The following is a 16,828-nucleotide window of genomic DNA, read 5'->3' on the forward strand; positions in this document are numbered from 1 at the left end:
TTCATACCATTTATAAATCTTGATAATATTTCAGAATGGAATCGTATTAAATTTTAAATAAACGTTTTAAAATATTCTTACACGTTTTAAAATATCTTGTATGATTCAATCCTGTTACCAACTTACATTGTTTCGATTGTAAAACTGATAAAAATATAAATGTAAGACTCGAATTATGACAAAGTTTTAGCAGGCATTTCCTATTTAATTGCATTTCCTACTATAGATAAAAAGAATTATCACATGACCAAAAACAAGGGGGAGCTAAACTCAATTTGGGCAGTACACTGGATTTTTATTTTGGTGATAAGACCAGAGAGGATTTTTTTCCCATATTTTAACTCCTCCTTTTGACTCTCCCACCCCTACACCTCTTCCTGCGTATGATTTGAGGAAGCTTTATGGTCCATTGCCGGAGGATCAATGCCTTCCTCTGATTTGGCGTTTGTTTATTTTTATTTTTTGCATTTGGCTGCGTGAAAAAAAATAATAGGAAAGCAGATAACATAAAAAGGTACACTCGAGATTTACGAAGGAAGAAAAGGAGAGGGGGTGGGAAGAGAAAGCAGAGGCAAGGAAGAAGGCAAGATGGCTGCAAACTGATTTGTGTGTGTGTTAGATTCGGATTTAAATGCTGCGAGAGCCAGCAAGCAGATTGGATTCTCGTCTCCCCTGAGTGATTATTTTATATACATGCTCGGATGTATCTGGGACTTGGGGAGGAGATACGAATAGTTTGGACTTGACAGAAGAGGGTGGTGTTCGACTGCAGCGAAGAAGGGAGAAGAGAGCGAAAAAAAGCCTAAAGGAAGAAAAAGGGGGTGGCTGACGACAAGAAGAAAATGTGCCAGAAATATAAATGATTTAAAATCCTCGGAGAAAGGGGGGAAGAGGGGAAAAAAAAGTAAAATAAACACCAACTTGGAAAAGAAAGACATAGGTTTGCTCAAGATGGCTGTAAACGAGTGCATGTGTTGGATTTGAAACCAAAACGCCTCTTTTTTTTCGTTCTAGAAATCTTGAAACAAGATTGGAATTTCCCCTTTAAATCTCTTTTTTTTGGAAGAGAGAGAGGCTTTCATGAGCTGGATGGCAGTGAGGAAGTCAGACAGTTGAGGGCTGTGGAGAAGAAAGGAGGGCGAGAATAGAGAGGGCGTGTGATCTGAAAGAGCTTTATTTGTTGTCGTTTTTTGGCCTGAGGTCGTGTTTATTTTGTTTCTCCTGCCTACAAACACTTTTTTCCCCTTATTTTTAAATGATAATCTCGCCCTACCTTTGCTGCTGAGCTTGGGTGGTTGGCCGTTGGGTTTGAATTAAAAAAATAACGACTTTTTTTCCAAGATGGCTGAAAACTGGAAGAGCTGCTTCGAGGAGGAACTTCTGTGCCCCATCTGCCTGCAGGTCTTCGTGGAGCCGGTGCAGCTGCCGTGCAAGCACAACTTCTGCCGGGCTTGCATCGGCGAGGCCTGGGCCAAGGAGTCGGTCAGCCGCTGCCCCGAATGCAACAACGTTTACCCGCAGAAGCCGGCGCTGGAGAAGAACCTCAAGCTCAGCAACATCGTGGAGAAGTTCAACACCTTCACGGCCGACGCCGCCGCCGTGGCCGCGGCAGCTGCAGCCGCTTCGACCGGTGGCGGCGGCAACACCGGCGCCGCCGCCAACTCGGCCTCGTCGGCGGCCACCAACTCGGCCTACAGCCCACTCTGCTGCCGCTACTGCCGCAACTCGCCGGCGCAGAAGGTGTGCCTGCGCTGCGACACCGGCTGCTGCCAGTCGCACGTCGGCGCGCACCTGCAGGCCGCCTCGGTCAGCGGCAGCCACTTGCTAATCGAGGCCAGGGATGCGCGGGCCTGGAGCTGCGCTCAGCACGACGCCTACCGGCTGCTGCACTGCGAGACCGACCAGGTGGCTGTGTGCCGTTATTGTTACTACATGGGCAGCCACCATGGCCACAGCATCTGCGACCTGGAGGTCAGGAGGAACGAGATACGGGTAAGATAGCTGCATCTGCAAACACTTCATTACATCTGAACCTCGTGTATTATCTGGCTCTTCCTCTTTCTTTCCTTCTCTCACTTTTCCTCTGCCTGTCTCTCGCCTCACTCTCTTACTTTCTCCACCCGCGCTACTTACATCTCTTTTTATCCACACTCCCTCTTCCTCTGTTTGTGCCTGTCTTTCTCTTCCTCTGCCTGTGCCTGACCCTCCCCCCCCCCCACCCCCTGTCGGCCTGTGCCTGACTTCCCCAACCTCTGCCTATCGTCTCTTTTTTCCCCTTTACTTTTCCCTCCCTCTCTTTCGTTTTACCTCTTTGCTTGCCTGCCTTTTGTTTTCCCTTTCCCTGCCCCCTCTGTTTGCCCGCCTCCCTCCCCTCCCCCATCTGCCCGCCCGCCTCCCCTCCCCCGTCTGCCCGCCCGACGCCCCCCTCCCCCATCTGCCCGCCCGCCTCCCCTCCCCATCATCTGCCGCCTCCCCTCCCCCCCGCCCGCCCCGCCTCCCCTCCCCCGTCTGCCCGCCCGCCTCCGCCTCCCCTCCCCCGTCTGCCCGCCCGCCTCCCCTCCCCCGTCTGCCCGCCCGCCTCCCCCGCCTCCCCCCCCCGTCTCCCCTCCCCGCCCGCCCGCCTCCCCCCCCCGTCGCCCCGCCCGCCTCCCCCCCCCCGTCTCCCCGCCCCCCCCCCCCGTCTGCCCGCCCGCCTCCCCGCCTCCCCGCCCCCCCCGCCTGCCCCCCCCCCTCCCCGCCCCGCCTCCCCCCCCCCCCCCCTCCCCCCGCCCCGCCTGCCCCCGCCTCCCCTCCCCCGTCTGCCCCCGTCGCCCGCCTCCCCTCCCCCCGTCTGCCCCCGCCTCCCCCGCCTGCCCCCCTCCCCCGTCTGCCCGCCCGCCTGCCTCCCCTCCCCCGTCTGCCCCCCCCCCCCGCCGCCTCCCCTCCCCGTCTGCACTGCCCCGCCTCCCCTCCCCCGTCTGCCCGCCCGCCTCCCCTCCCCCGTCTGCCCGCCCGCCCTCCCCTCCCCGTCTGCCCGCCCGCCCTCCCCCTCCCCTCCCTCCCCGTCTGCCCCCGTCTCCCCCCTGCCCCCCGTCCCGCCCGCCTCCCCCCTCCCCCGTCTCCCCCCCCAAGGGCCAACCACCCCCCCAGGGCACCGCCCACCCCGCCGCCCCCCCTCCCCCCCTGCCCCCCCCCCCCCCCCCCCCCCCCCCCCCCCCCCCTGCCCGCCCTCCCCTCCCCCCCCCCCCCCCCTCTAGCCCCGTCTGACTGTCCGCCTTCCCCCCCACCCGGTCTGCCCGCCGGCCTCCCCTCCCCCCGGACTTGTAATTAATGGCATAGATTCTAGGTGACAGGAGGGCAAACCTACAGAATGTGTGGTTAGTGTTTGGTATGGATGTCCATTTGTGGCATAGAGTAAACAGTAGCCTGTGAGTGAGAATGTGGAAAAATATGATGGAGATTTTGCGAACGTGGCAGGGAGTCGGGTTGACAGAATGACCTGCAGTGTTCATGTAAACTTCCACAGGCTAAATAACCTCTTGCAATGTACCTCATTCTGTCTTTATCACTGTTGAATTCTCATATTTTTATGTTGATGTGTATCTAGAACAGCAACGGTTGGAAATATTTGGGTCAGTCACAAATTGTGCAGATGAAATGGTGGATGTTTTGTCAGTGAACCTCCATTAAAATTGTTCAACCTAATGGGAGATTGTCAACCTTGTCATCACAACTGTGCCTAATCTAAGAATTTCTTAATTTTTGTACGGGATATGGTTAATGCTACTTCTCATCTTGGACAAAAACAATTTTCAAGATTTTTTTGAACCTGAACAAATCCTCAGTGATTCAATCAACATCTAACTTTCTCTTTTTGGAAAGGTTGAGACCTTTCAGAAGTCATTAGGCAGTTGTTCCCTCGGCCATAGGACGTGAAGAGTGACACATAGTGCCGGAGTAACTCAGTGGGTTAGCCAGCATCCCTGGAGAAAAAGGATAGGTGAATTTTGGGTTGTGACCCTTCTTCAGACTGAATAATGATTCGTCTGAGGTGTTTAAAATACTGGAGGATCCTTTATGACAGATAAAGTGAATCGACTTCCACTAGAAGAGGTGGGGGAAGTAATTATAGCATGGCCTTTAAGGAAAGTTGGACATTATCTAGAAGTCCTTTCTATATCCCATCTGCCTGTCCCCACTCAACTAAAGAAACAAGGCTATGCATACAAAGAGCTTTCAAAGTAAGCCTCAATTGAGTTTTGTCAGATAAGATGGCAGTTTATGAAACAACCCCAAGAAAAATGAAGTTGATAGCTATTTCACATCACCACGGAGTGGTTGAGCTCTTGTGAAGCTGCATTTCATGCTTATGGTATCTTTATTTTTCCAGTTGCTGCCCATCTGTAGTTGGAGTACTTTTATTTTTGTGTCTTTAAAAACACATCAATTTTAAAAAACTTCCTTGACTGGATGTGTGTGTGTGTGTGTGTGTATGTGTGTGTGAGAGATTTTGTGTTTGGCATTTGCAGTAAGGTTAATAACTTGAGGAAAGTGCCTGAGGTTTTAATGTTGCTAATGCAGTCAGAGGTTCAGGGTGGATTATTTTTCATTCCTTTTTACTAAAATGATGAGGTGTTAGGCTGAAAGAGGCTACGTTGTGAGAGAGTAGCTGATGTATTGGGCTGTAAAACTGAAATGTTGAAATTAAAAAAAAACTGGTTGATCTCATGAGCAAACGCAGATTTTTGTCATCGCTCTTGAAGCTGTAAAAGATGGAGAGAGAGTTCTATATTGTGCAAAGAGATTTTGGTTTTCTGGAGATTTTTTTAACTGTGGGAGGAAAGATTTAATAGAAACGTAGGGGTAACTTTTTTTAGAGAAAAGGTGGTGGATGTATGGAACATGCTGCTGGGGGGGGGGGGTAGTTGAGGCAGGTACTATCGCAATATTTAAGAAACATTTAGACAGGTACAATGCCCTCCATAATGTTTGGGACAAAGAACCATTTATTTGCCACTGTACTCCACAGTTTGAGATTTGTAATAGAACAAATCACGTGTGGTTAAAGTGCACGTTGTCAGATTTTATTAAATGCCACTTTTGTACATTTTGGTTTCACCATGTAGAAATTACAGCTGTGTTTATACATGGTGTCCCCACCCCCCCACTTCAGGGCGCCATAATGTTTGGGACACATGGCTTCACAGGTGTTTGTAATTGCTCAGGTGTGTTTAAATGCCTCCTTAATGCAGGTATAAGAGAGCTCTCAGCGTCTAGCCTTTCCTCCAGTCTTTCCGTCACCTTTGGAAACTTTTATTGCTGATAATCAAAATGAGGACCAAAGTTGTGTCAATGAAAATCAAAGAAGCCATTGTGAGACTGAGAAACAAGAATAAAACTGTTTGAGATATCAGCCAAACCTTAGGCTTACCAAAATCAACTGTTTGGAACATCATTATGAAGAAAGGGAGCACTGGTGAGCTTACTAATTGCAAAGGGACTGGCAGGCCAAGGAAGACCTCCACAGCTGATGACAGAGGAATTCTCTCTATAATAAAGAAAAATCCCCAAACACCTGTCCACAGATCAGAAACACTCTTCAGGAGTCTGGTGTGGATTTGTCAATGACCACTATCCGCAGAAGGCTTCATGAATATAAATACAGAGGCTACACTGCAAGATGCAAACCACTGGTTAGCTGCAAAAATAGAATGGCCAGGTTGCAGTTTGCCAAGAAGTACTTAAAAGAGCAACCACAGTTCTGGAAAAAGATTTTGTGGACAGATGAGATGAAGATTAACATATCAGAGTGATGGCAAGAGCAAAGTATAGAGGAGAGAAGGAACTGCCCAAGATCCAAAGCATACCACCTCATTTGTGAAACTCGGTGGTAGGGGTGTTATGGCCTGGGCATGTATGGCTGCGGAATGTACTGGCTCACTTATCTTCATTGATGATACAACTGCTGATGGTGGTAGAATAATGAATTCTGAAGTGTGTAGACACATCCTATCTGCTCAAGTTCAAACAAATGCCTCAAAACTCATTGGCCGGTGGTTCATTCTACAGCAAGACAATGATCCCAAACATACTTTTGAAGCAATAAAGGAGTTTTTCAAAGCTTAAAAAATGGTAAATTCTTGAATGGCCAAGTCAATCACCCGATCTGAACCCAATTGAGCATGCGTTTTATATGCTGAAGAGAATACTGAAGGGGACTAGCCCCGTAAACAAGCATAAGCTAAAGATGGCTGTAATACAGGCCTGGCAGAGCATCACCAGAGTTGACGGGGCTCGTGTTGTTGACCTCCCCATGGTGAGCCCTGTCAACTGACCTCAGTCAGGCAAACGACAGCAAAAACAGAAATAGCAGCAGCGCCGCAGCTTGGCGCCAACCCGGAGCATGCGCCCATATTAGGGCAGGCACCTACAGATGTCGAACCGGATGGCATCACCCTGCTTCTAAACATGACTACTTTCATTTACATTACACTGCTGTCCCAAACATTATGGTGCCCTGAATGGGGGGGGGGGGGGGGGGGGGCTATGTATAAACACTGCGGTAATTTATACAATGTATAAAAATGGCCTTTATTAAAATCTGACAATGTGCGCTTTAACCACATGTGGTTTATTTTTTCCTATTACCAATCTCAAATTATGGAGTACAGAGGCAAATAAATAAATGATGGGTCTTTGTCCCAAACATTATGGAGGGCACTGTACATGGATTGGTTTAAATGGATATGGGCCAAATGAAGTCAGGTGGGACTAGTGTATATTGGGCATGTTAATCGGCGTGGGCATGTTGTGTTGCAGGATCTATTTCCATGCTGTATAACTCTAACTCTGACTCCATTCACTCCAAACCTGTAGAACTGCAAACTTTTGGGGTACTTGAAATCATACAGATTTAATCTTAGAAATTATACTTCTTAAACGTGGCTGCCATTTTCCCCTTCTCTCTTTCAGCATTTTTCTTATCAAAAGTTCAATTCTGGTATACTCTAAATTGCCTGGGATTAACCAAGGTTTGGCTTATCATAGAGATGTGGGGCTTGCTGGCAGTTGGAGGGGATAATGTTTATTTGTATGAAAGCAATAATGATGGTTGTGTTCATTTTTCTCTGCAATTCTGCCTCTTTGATATTTAAATCTTAACATAGTCATGCAGCACGGAAACAAGCCCTTCAGCCCAACTTGTCCATGCCCACCAAGATGCTGCATCTGACCTAGTCCTGTTCAATGGTGGTTAAATAGTTCCATATTGGCACGTATGCACTGCACAGTGAAATTCCTTTTGCGTAGCTCACACTTGCACGAGTTGCCACAAATGTGCAAAGTCCAGTCTACGCGCTCGATGTACTGGAGCGACTCACGATCCAGGTAAGCCCACCTCTGTGTCCTGGGGGCACCTCCTGCAGCCGACCTTGAAGGCGCTGGAGACAATACCCCAACCTCTTCTGCCGGCCCACTCCTCACATTTGGACTATATCCCTCTAAATCTTGGGAAATGTTTAGGAATGGTACACTTTCCATTTTGTATGTATTTATTTATTAGCAGTGAGGGGTCTTGGCAAGATATCTGACGTGTGGTGATCATATTTTTGCCAGACTTACCATAACATACTAGAATGGAACTTCTGGTCATAAATTGTGTACACCCAGCAGCAATTTGCTTTTGTGTTGAAATATTTTAGTTCCAGCCTTTTGAATTAATGAGTTGCTGATGAGTTTTGGTTTAATAAGACCATCTTTTTGGGGAAGCGGGATGGAAAATGCAGTGGTTGCAAAGTTTGGTTTTGAGCGAGTGAAGGGATTTGTTCTTCTGAATCAATGACAATCATTGTCAGGGCTTTTTATTTGAATTTTCATCTCTTTTCTGCCCTGTCCATTTATGTTAGTTTGATATTTTGTTCCTCATTGTAAAATCTCCCTCTTATACCCACCCCCCCCCCCCCCCCCCCCCCCCCCCCCCCCCCCCCCCCCCCCCCCGGACCCTGAATAAAACATAGTTACAGTGTGATAAGATTGTTAATCTAAAAGAGCAGAAGTTCCCCACTCTTTGCTAGGAGTTTAATCTTCCCTGCATGTCTCTATATGATTGGCAGCTGTTTGGGTGCTTGATGCAAATATGTAAGTGAAGTTGTCATTTAAGATTTTGTGTATGTGTTCATCAGTGGGAAACCATTAGTCAGCTGAGCTTGGAGGTCACTGAGTGCTGCATTAGCTAAATGCAAGCATTTTTCAAAATGAGCTAAAGGCCCTGTGTGGATAGATTGGACTGCAGGTGGGTAGGGGAGGTCACATTAAGTTCAAAATTGCTGAGTTGCTGATACAATTTATGTGAATGCATGAAGTGAGCCATTACAGCCTACTGCTGGGAAATTAGTGTGTGTTTGGGCACTATTTTCCATTTATCTTGAACTTTGAGATATTTCGGGCAGTCTCGAAACTAGCTTTCAGATTTATTCTTGGCTATTTAAAAATGTTTAAAGCAATTTTGATTGTAAAATGATCTGACTGCTTCACACCTTGATCTGTGGAATTCATTGCCACAGATGGCATCATTGGGTATTTTTAAAGCGGAGATCGTCAGATTCTTGATTGGTAAGCGTGCCAAAGTTTATGGAGGGCAGGCAGGAGTATGGGGTTGAGAGGGGAAAAATAGATCAGCCATGATCGACTGGCAGAGCACATTTGATGGGCTGAATGCCCTAATTTCCACGGTCTTATGATCTTCATCGGGTTTCCAGTTTCCTGTGAGGCCTTTTCAAGAGTAACAGCCAATCTTGAGGTCCACTGGGATTGGTTTATTATTGTTACTTGTACAAAGATACAGTGAGAAACTTTGTTTTGCATGCTGTCCAGGCAAATCTGACCATACATGATTATGTTGGGCTGTGCAAAGAGAAAGGAAGCAGTGCAGAATATAGTCTTGCAGACACAGAAAGTATCGATACAAAATGCAAGGGCAGCAACAAGGAACTGCAGAAGCTGGTTTACAAGCCAAAAAAAGTGCTGGAGTAACTCAGCGGGTCAGGCAGCATTTCTGGAGGATATGGATGTGCCGTTTGGGGTCGGGCCCTTGATCATATGAGAGGTCTATTCAGTCGACTCATAGCAGCCGTGAGGAGCTGTTAGACTTTAGAGATACACCGTAGCAACAGGCCCTTTTGCCCACCGAGTCCATGCCATGTACGCTAACCTACATACTAGGAACCTAGTGATTAAAGGTTAAACTTCATGGGTAGATTGGGTGGTCAAAAAGGCTTTGGGATGTCACATATAAGACGTTGATAAGGCTGCTGTTCAATTTTGGGTCCTATGTTAAAGGAAAGATGTTACCAAGCTAGAAAGGGTGCAGAGAAGATTTACGAGGATGTTGCCAGGACTCGAGGTCCTGAGCTATCAGGAGAGGTTGAGCAGGCTAGGACTTTATTCCTTGGAGCGTAGGAGAAGGAGGGGTGGTGGTATAAAGGTGTGCAAAATCATGAGAGGAATAGATCGGGTAAACAGAATCTTTTACCCAGGGCAGGGGAATCGAGAACCAGAGGACGTAGGTTTAAGATGAGGGTGCAAAGATTTAATAGGCACTTGAGGTGTAACTTTGGACGGTGTGGGCAAGTTGAACCGAAGGGCCTGTTTCCGAGATGCTGTATGTCTCTGACTCTCTGTCTTTATGCATTCCTTGTCCAACATCTGTGGAATAGATTGTGAGATACCATTTCCAAACAGAGTACCATAATTTTTATTTTGTTTTTCCAAGTTTCCTTGAATTGTTTCATCAGGAACCAGCATATCTTGTTTATTTTTAAATCCATCAGTCATACTTGTCCCTGGACCAAACAATTTAAGGAAACTTGGGCTAAATTTACCAACTAAAACAATAAAAATCCTTAACATCTATTTCCAGGTCACTTAAATTGAGGCAAAATAAATTAACTCTGACTAGATCCTAAACATTGTGACCTAAATCCATCAATCATTTTGGATAAAGAAAGGTTCTGGGGGGTGTTACAGAAATCTATTTACCAAACTGAAATTTTATTGGCATTTTTAATAGGTGGATTCCAGCAATTTTAACGTTGCAGGGACTTGGTTTGGTCGATGCATTTAAATCTCTTTATTGTTGTCAAATCTGAAGTGACTGATTAATCAAAATGTAGCAATGGTCTTTGTGCAAACTTGATTTAACATGATTGTTCAGCTGCTGCTTTGCAGAACTGCAACAAATGTTTTTGAGTGAGATGGGATGCCAGCATTCATATTGTCTGATGAGGGAGAGAAAAATGCAGCGGGTCTAGGTGTGGGTTTGCAATGTTTTTTATTAAGACGCTTGGAAGCACGCACCACCAGACTAGGGGGTGGGGAGGGAAAGGGAGGGAGGTAGGGAAAGAAGCTTCTTTCACTCTGTCCTTAAGACTTTAAAGATACAGTGTGGAAACAGGTCCTTCGGCCCACTGAGTCCATGCAGACCAGCGATCAATTTACAATTTTACAAAAGCCAATTAACCTACAAATCTTTACATCTTTGAAGTCTGGGTGGAAACCGGAGCATCCTGAGAAAATCCATGTGTTTACCGGAAAAACATATAAACTCTACAGATAGCACCTATAGTCAATATCAAAACCAGGTTCTGGCGCAGTGAGGTAATAACTCTACCACTGTGCTACAATGTAACTTTGAAATCGGGCTTCTTACCAGTTCTTCCATAAGCTAGGATACTGTTTGATTCAACTCTACCCCTTTGAGGACATTTGACTTTGTCAATGGAACTGATGCACTGCATTGTTGAGAACTATATCCTACACTCTGTATCTTTGCCTTTGCTCATTCTAATGTACTTGAGTCTGAACTGATTTTCTCTATGCCTGGTATATCTGACCTATTTGGCAAGCCATGCCAAACTCAGTGCTAGTGTACTGGGATTGCTGGTTGGCACAGTGGGCCAAAGGACCTGTTTCCACGCTGTATCTCTAAACTAATAAACTAATTTGTTCAGCATTCCAGCATCTGCAGTTCCTTGCGTCTTCAGTTTAGAAAGTGTTTCCTTTCCCTCTTCCATTTTTTTTTTCCCCCAATGAACAGCAGCAGATTAAAAAAATGGAATAGTTCACACTGGTAAGAGTGTGAATGAATAAACAATATACCAATTCCCTCTTTAAACCCTCTCCTGTACCAGGTTAATGGGAGGAGCTAGCTTCAGTTTTATCGAAAATAAAAAGGTTTCACTATCTTTCCACTGCACCTCTGTTCATGTGACTATAATAAGCCTAAACCTAAAAACCAAGACCTGTGAAGACCAACTTTTATAATAGTTTCGGATGTTGCTGTACTTTTGGAAGGAACTAAAACAGCCATCTTTATCTGTCCCTCAAATTAAACTCTATTGAAGTAAAAAAAAAATGAAATGGGTCACAGCTAGAAATTTGGACTTTTGAATGTCAAATTCTTCCTTCATTGGTCTTCAGCTGACAGCCCAAGTTTGTTGTCCTCTCCTGTGTGATTAACTCAGTGGTCTACTCCAAAGATGGGCTTGCTTTCTCAAATAGTTTAAGGAATGAGCACAATTTATTGTTTTTAATGACTATTATTTCAGAAATGTATTTGGTGTTTTCAGTCTAATTTTCTTCTCAGAAGTGGCAACCCATGTTCTTAAAAGTGCTGCTGACTGTTTTTCCGGTTCTAAAAGGGGTGTAAGTTCTATTCACAGTGGGGCATCAGAGCCTAGCCCAGATTTATCCTTTCCTGACATTAACATTTCCAATAGGCTTCGCACTTCTCTGCGAAGGTCATGGGATAGTGAACACTTTTGATTTTCGATAAAACTACTCCAACTGAAGCTAACTCCCATTAACCTGGTACAGGATAGGGTTTAAAGAGGGAATTGGTATATTGTTTAGTCATTCACACTCTTACCAGTGTGAACTATTGTTCCTTTTAACCTGCTGCTGTTCATTGGGGAAACAAAAATATTGAAAGAGGTAAAAGAAACACTTTCTAAACTGAAGATGCAAGGGACTGCAGATGCTGGAATGTTGAGCAAATTAGTTTATTTAGTTTAGAGATACTGCGTGGAAACAGGCCCTCTGGCCCACTGTGCCAACCAGCAATCCCAGCACACTAGCACTGTCCTACACACTAGACAGTTTACAATCTTTACCAAAGCCAATTAACCTACAAACTTGCATGTCTTTGAAATGTTGTAGGAAACCGGATCACCCGGGAAATTGAAAATGAGGTCATTGATCACTGGGCCCTTGGGGAAGAGAAAATGGCTCTTTGTTCATATAAGCTATGAAGTAAGGGCCCTTGGAGTGAGAGCACAAGGAATGTTAAAATGATGTAATGTAGGGTTGGTATATGCTCCATGCTGAAAAGCAGCTCCAAGTGCCTTTTAAATGTTGTTATAGTACATTCCTCAACTCCCACCTCTGGCAACTTGTTCCATAAACCCACCTTTGAAGGGAGGGGTGTGGGGGAATCTGAGTGGATTATCATGGATGACTTGGCCAACTCTGATACAGGGAGTTGGGGCATCATGGTGGCCCAGCGGTAGAGTTACTGCCTACAGCACCAGAGACCCAGGTTCGATCCTGACTATGGATGCTGCCTGCATGGAGTTGATATGTTCTCCCTGTGACTGCTCCAGTTTCCTCCCACATTGCAAAGGCGTACAAGTTTGTAAGTTAATTGGCTTTGGTAAAACAAATTGTAAATTGTCCCTAATGTGATGGACAGTGGTCGTACAGGGTGATCGCTGTTGGCGTGGGCTGAAGGGCCTGTTTCCGCACTGTTTTTCTAAAGTACGAAGAAAGCAAGATACCTGGAGGTATAGAACTCATTCGTGAGTATGGAAGGTGCAGTGTCCCTGGGTGAAAGAGAAGAACCTTGTTTAACAGACTAGTCAGAATAGGAGTAGGATGGGCAATTAAAGTGGCTGGCAACAGGAAGCTTGATTACTTGCAAGGACTGGATGTATAATGATCACCCAGTCTTCATTTGGTCTTTCCAGTGTCGAGACTACATGCTGAACACTGAATGCAGCATGCTAATTGGAAGCATCTAACATACCTCATTCGGTGCTCATTTCTGAATCGCTGCTTCTGGATGCAGTGAGCCAGAAGCAGAAGGGCCCCTGGATGATGGGGGAGATGAAAGTGTAGTTGCATGGAGAAATACCATGAGAAGCAGAATTGGAAGAGTAGACCAGAGATTTGTGAAGTTCCTTTGAGATGCTGAAATGGGTGGGGTTGATGTGAATGGCAGTGTATTCTCATTGAGTTTGTTTACTTGTGGTGGACAGGATACCACAATTCGGGGAGGAGGGCATCTCCATGGCACTTGCACCTAAAGTTCATCAGAGCAAATGTGACAGAAATGGAGGAAGTGGGAGAATCAAATGGAGTCCTTGCAGGAGGCAGGGTGTGAGGAAGTATGAGGGTAAAGTGTGATAGCGTTGAGTCTGTAAGTTTGTAAAATATGTTTGTAGCTGGGTTATCCCTTACTGGAGATAAAGCTCCAAGAAGGGAAAGGTTGGCTGGAATTGAAAGTACAAGCAGGTTGGAAATTGGCAGCAAATGTAATGACATTTTTGAGTACAGTATGAGTGTGGGAAGCAGCACCAATAATTGTTGATGTGCTGGAAAAACTGTGGGGGAAGGTGCCTAAAAGAAGAACTTTATACATTTCCCGGGGGAAAAAAAGATGGATGTAATTTGGGCCCTGCAAATGTTCTAGCATGAAAATGAAAATGCAAATGAATTTTGAAGAAATTTAAGGGGGTGGTAAAGCGGTAGAGTTGCTGCCTTTCAGCACCAGACTCCCGGGTTCAATCCTGACCACTGGTGCTATCTGTATGGAGTTTGTACATTCTCTCAAAGACTGCATTGGTTTTCCCCGGGTGCTCTGGTTTCCTACCACACTCCAAAGACATACAGGCATATCCGTTAATTGGTTTCAGTAAAATTGTAAATTATCCTTGGCATGTAGGATAATGCTAGTGTATGGGGTGATTGCTGGAACGGCGGGGCTCAGTGGGCCGAACGCTCCTGTTTCCAGGCTGTATCTCTAAAGTCCATCATAAAATACTTTTTTAAAGTGCTCTCTACCATGCAATAGCGACAGGCACATTCTACTTTCAGGAGCATCGCCCTGAAACCTTGGTCCGATATCTCATGACTGAGCAAAACTGCTTGAATGGTGAGGGCATTGAGGCTGATATTTGGAGTACTCTGCTGTCTGAATTTGACTGCAATGCCAACAAAAATGCATTAAAATGAAGGATGGCTACTTGCACCGATCTGACTAATGGCTTGGCTAAAAGATCAAGGGAAACGTAAGCCAACCAGAAATGTTGTCAGTGTTTTGTTTAATTGGCTGGTGGAAACCAGCCAACTTAAATCTGCTTGTATTGCCAAAGTCAATACTTCCCAATCCAATTAGCGACCAATGGGAGGGTCTTGAGGTTTGCCATCTGTGACCACAGCAGTTACTTTCAGCCGTGTTCATGCATCTCTGTCGCTCATTATGATGCTGGGATGTATTGCTTAACCTGGTAGAGGACAGCCGGAGCTTCTGGTACAATTTGCTCCTGAAGGTAGAGTTCTTGACCAAGATTTTTATGGAGCAGTGTATCAAGACTTTCCCCCGTCCCTCTGATTTTTAATAATTTCGTAAAACATGGGCATTATTTGCAAAACCAACATTGATTACACAATCCTAATTGTACTTGAAGGTGATGGTGAATCCTTGACATTTTCACCCTGGGGAGATATGAATCTGACTGCTCACCCTAGCTATGGTTGTAATAATCTTAGAGACTTCAGTCTCTCCTGGACCTTCCTTCCAGAGAAAACAAGCAAAGGTTATCCAACTTCTCCTTATAGATAATACCCTCTAATCCAGACAGCATTGTGGCAAACACTCTCTGAAGCCCCCACATCCTTCCAGTAATGTGCTGATCAGAACTGTATTCAATACTCCAAACATGGCCTCGCCAAAATCCTATAAAGCTGCAGCATGACTTAATGACTCTTAAACTCAATGGCCCAACCAATGAAGGCAACGCTGACAATTTCACCTTTACCACTCTATCTACTTGTGTTGCCACTTTCAAGACTCCAAGATCCCTCTGTACATCAATGCCGTTAAGGGTCTTACTGTTAACTATATATTTTCCCCTTGCATTCAACCTCCCAAAGTGCAGCACCTTACACTTGCTTGGATTGAATTCCATCTTGTATTTCTCGCCCATTTCTGTTGGTGATCTGTACAATTTGCTAGCCCTCCTCTGTTCCCAACTCTATCAATTTTGGTGTCATCTGCAAACTTAATAACCTATATTTATGTCCACGTTGTTCCTGTATACCTCAATTGTTTAGTTGAACTTTTTTCTCCTGTATAATTTGCTTTAAATTTTGATATCTGATTTTCACCCTGGCACCTTAAAAACAAGTGGAAAAATGTCTATAACAATGCAATCTGTGCCAGGCCATAAGGGAATGGGCCTAGAGATGCATCATCCAAAGCACGGATGCCACTTGCATCTTGATGGTAAAACTGAAGATCTGGCAGCCACGTAGCCACAAAGTTATGTGGGCAGTTTGAATATAGGTAGCAGGACAAATGACCAGTGATCCAGCCCAATGTTTCAGCGTGGGTGGAATGCTTGTGAAATTAAACTTCTTGCGTGGTGTGGAACTAACTGCTTGTATGCTGACCTAGCTTCACATCCAGAGTATGTGTGATAAGCTATAACATTCCTAACTGCCTTATAGTTAATACTAACACCTTTGGACAAGTTAAATTAGTTATTTACTGTAGAATAGAGACACAAGATACTGCAGATGCTGGAATCTTCAGCAAAACCTGGTGCCAGAGGAACTCAGCAGTTCAGGCAGCATCTGTGGAGGGAATGGGCAGGCAATGTTTTAAAGCGGTCCTGACTTGAAATGTCCCCTGTCTATTCCCTCCCCAGATGCTCCCCAGTTCCTCCAGTGTTTTTTTCTGTCTGACTCTTCTAGCACCATTGTTTATGTGGCCACCTCATTAAATTATGAGAGGGATAGATAGGGTAGAAGGTCAGAACCTTTTTCACACCGTGGGAAAAATTAAATACTAGCGAGCATAGCTTTAAGATGAGAGCTGCAAAGTCTAAAGGAGATGTGCGGGGCAAGTTTTTTTTTTTTTAATGCACTAAGGGTGGTTAATGCCTGGAACGTGGTTGTTGAGACAGATATGATAAGTGGCATTTAAGAGACTTGGATAGGCATATGGGTATGCAAGGAATTGGGAGAAATTGATTATATGCAGGTATGAGATGGTCTTTGCATCATGTTTGGCACAGATATTGTGGCCCAAAAGGACTTGTGCTGTACTATACCATGTGCCATGCAGGAAGATTGTTCCCGATGTTGGGGAAGTCCAGGACAAGGGGTCACAGTTTAAGGATAATGGGGAAATCCTTTAGGACCGAGATGAGAAAAACATTTTTCACACAGAGAGTGGTAAATCTCTGGAATTCTCTGCCACAGAAGGTAGTTGAGGCCAGTTCATTGGCTATATTTAAGAGGGAGTTAGATGTGGCCCTTGTGGCTAATGGGATCGGGGGGTATGGAGAGAAGGCAGGTACAGGATACTGAGTTGGATGATCAGCCATGATCATATTGAATGGCGGTGCAGGCTCGAAGGGCCGAATGGCCTACTCCTGCATCTATTTTGTATGTTTCTATGTTCTATTTTGTGATAATGCTCCAGTATTGGTGGTAGTTGCAAAGGTGCAGTGCCATTAAATATCAAGGAAATATGATGGGTATTATTAGACATGGTGTTTGCTTGCTGCTT

At 45.4% G+C, this 16,828-nt stretch overlaps 1 protein-coding gene across 1 annotated transcript in view; it reads left to right on the plus strand.

The window, feature by feature from the left end:
• The first annotated feature begins 251 nt into the window (after positions 1–251).
• Positions 252–16,828, plus strand: part of trim8b (tripartite motif containing 8b) — a 76,166-nt gene continuing 59,589 nt past the window's right edge. The window contains exons 1-2 of the mRNA XM_055647009.1: positions 252–514; positions 1,342–1,992. Coding sequence (XP_055502984.1) covers positions 1,342–1,992 — 651 coding nt within the window. The 5' untranslated portion in view covers positions 252–514. The remainder of the gene's footprint in view (positions 515–1,341; positions 1,993–16,828) is intronic.

This window comes from Leucoraja erinacea, chromosome 15 (assembly GCF_028641065.1).
Source record: "Leucoraja erinacea ecotype New England chromosome 15, Leri_hhj_1, whole genome shotgun sequence".
In the NCBI taxonomy this organism is placed as follows: Eukaryota; Metazoa; Chordata; class Chondrichthyes; order Rajiformes; family Rajidae; genus Leucoraja; species Leucoraja erinaceus.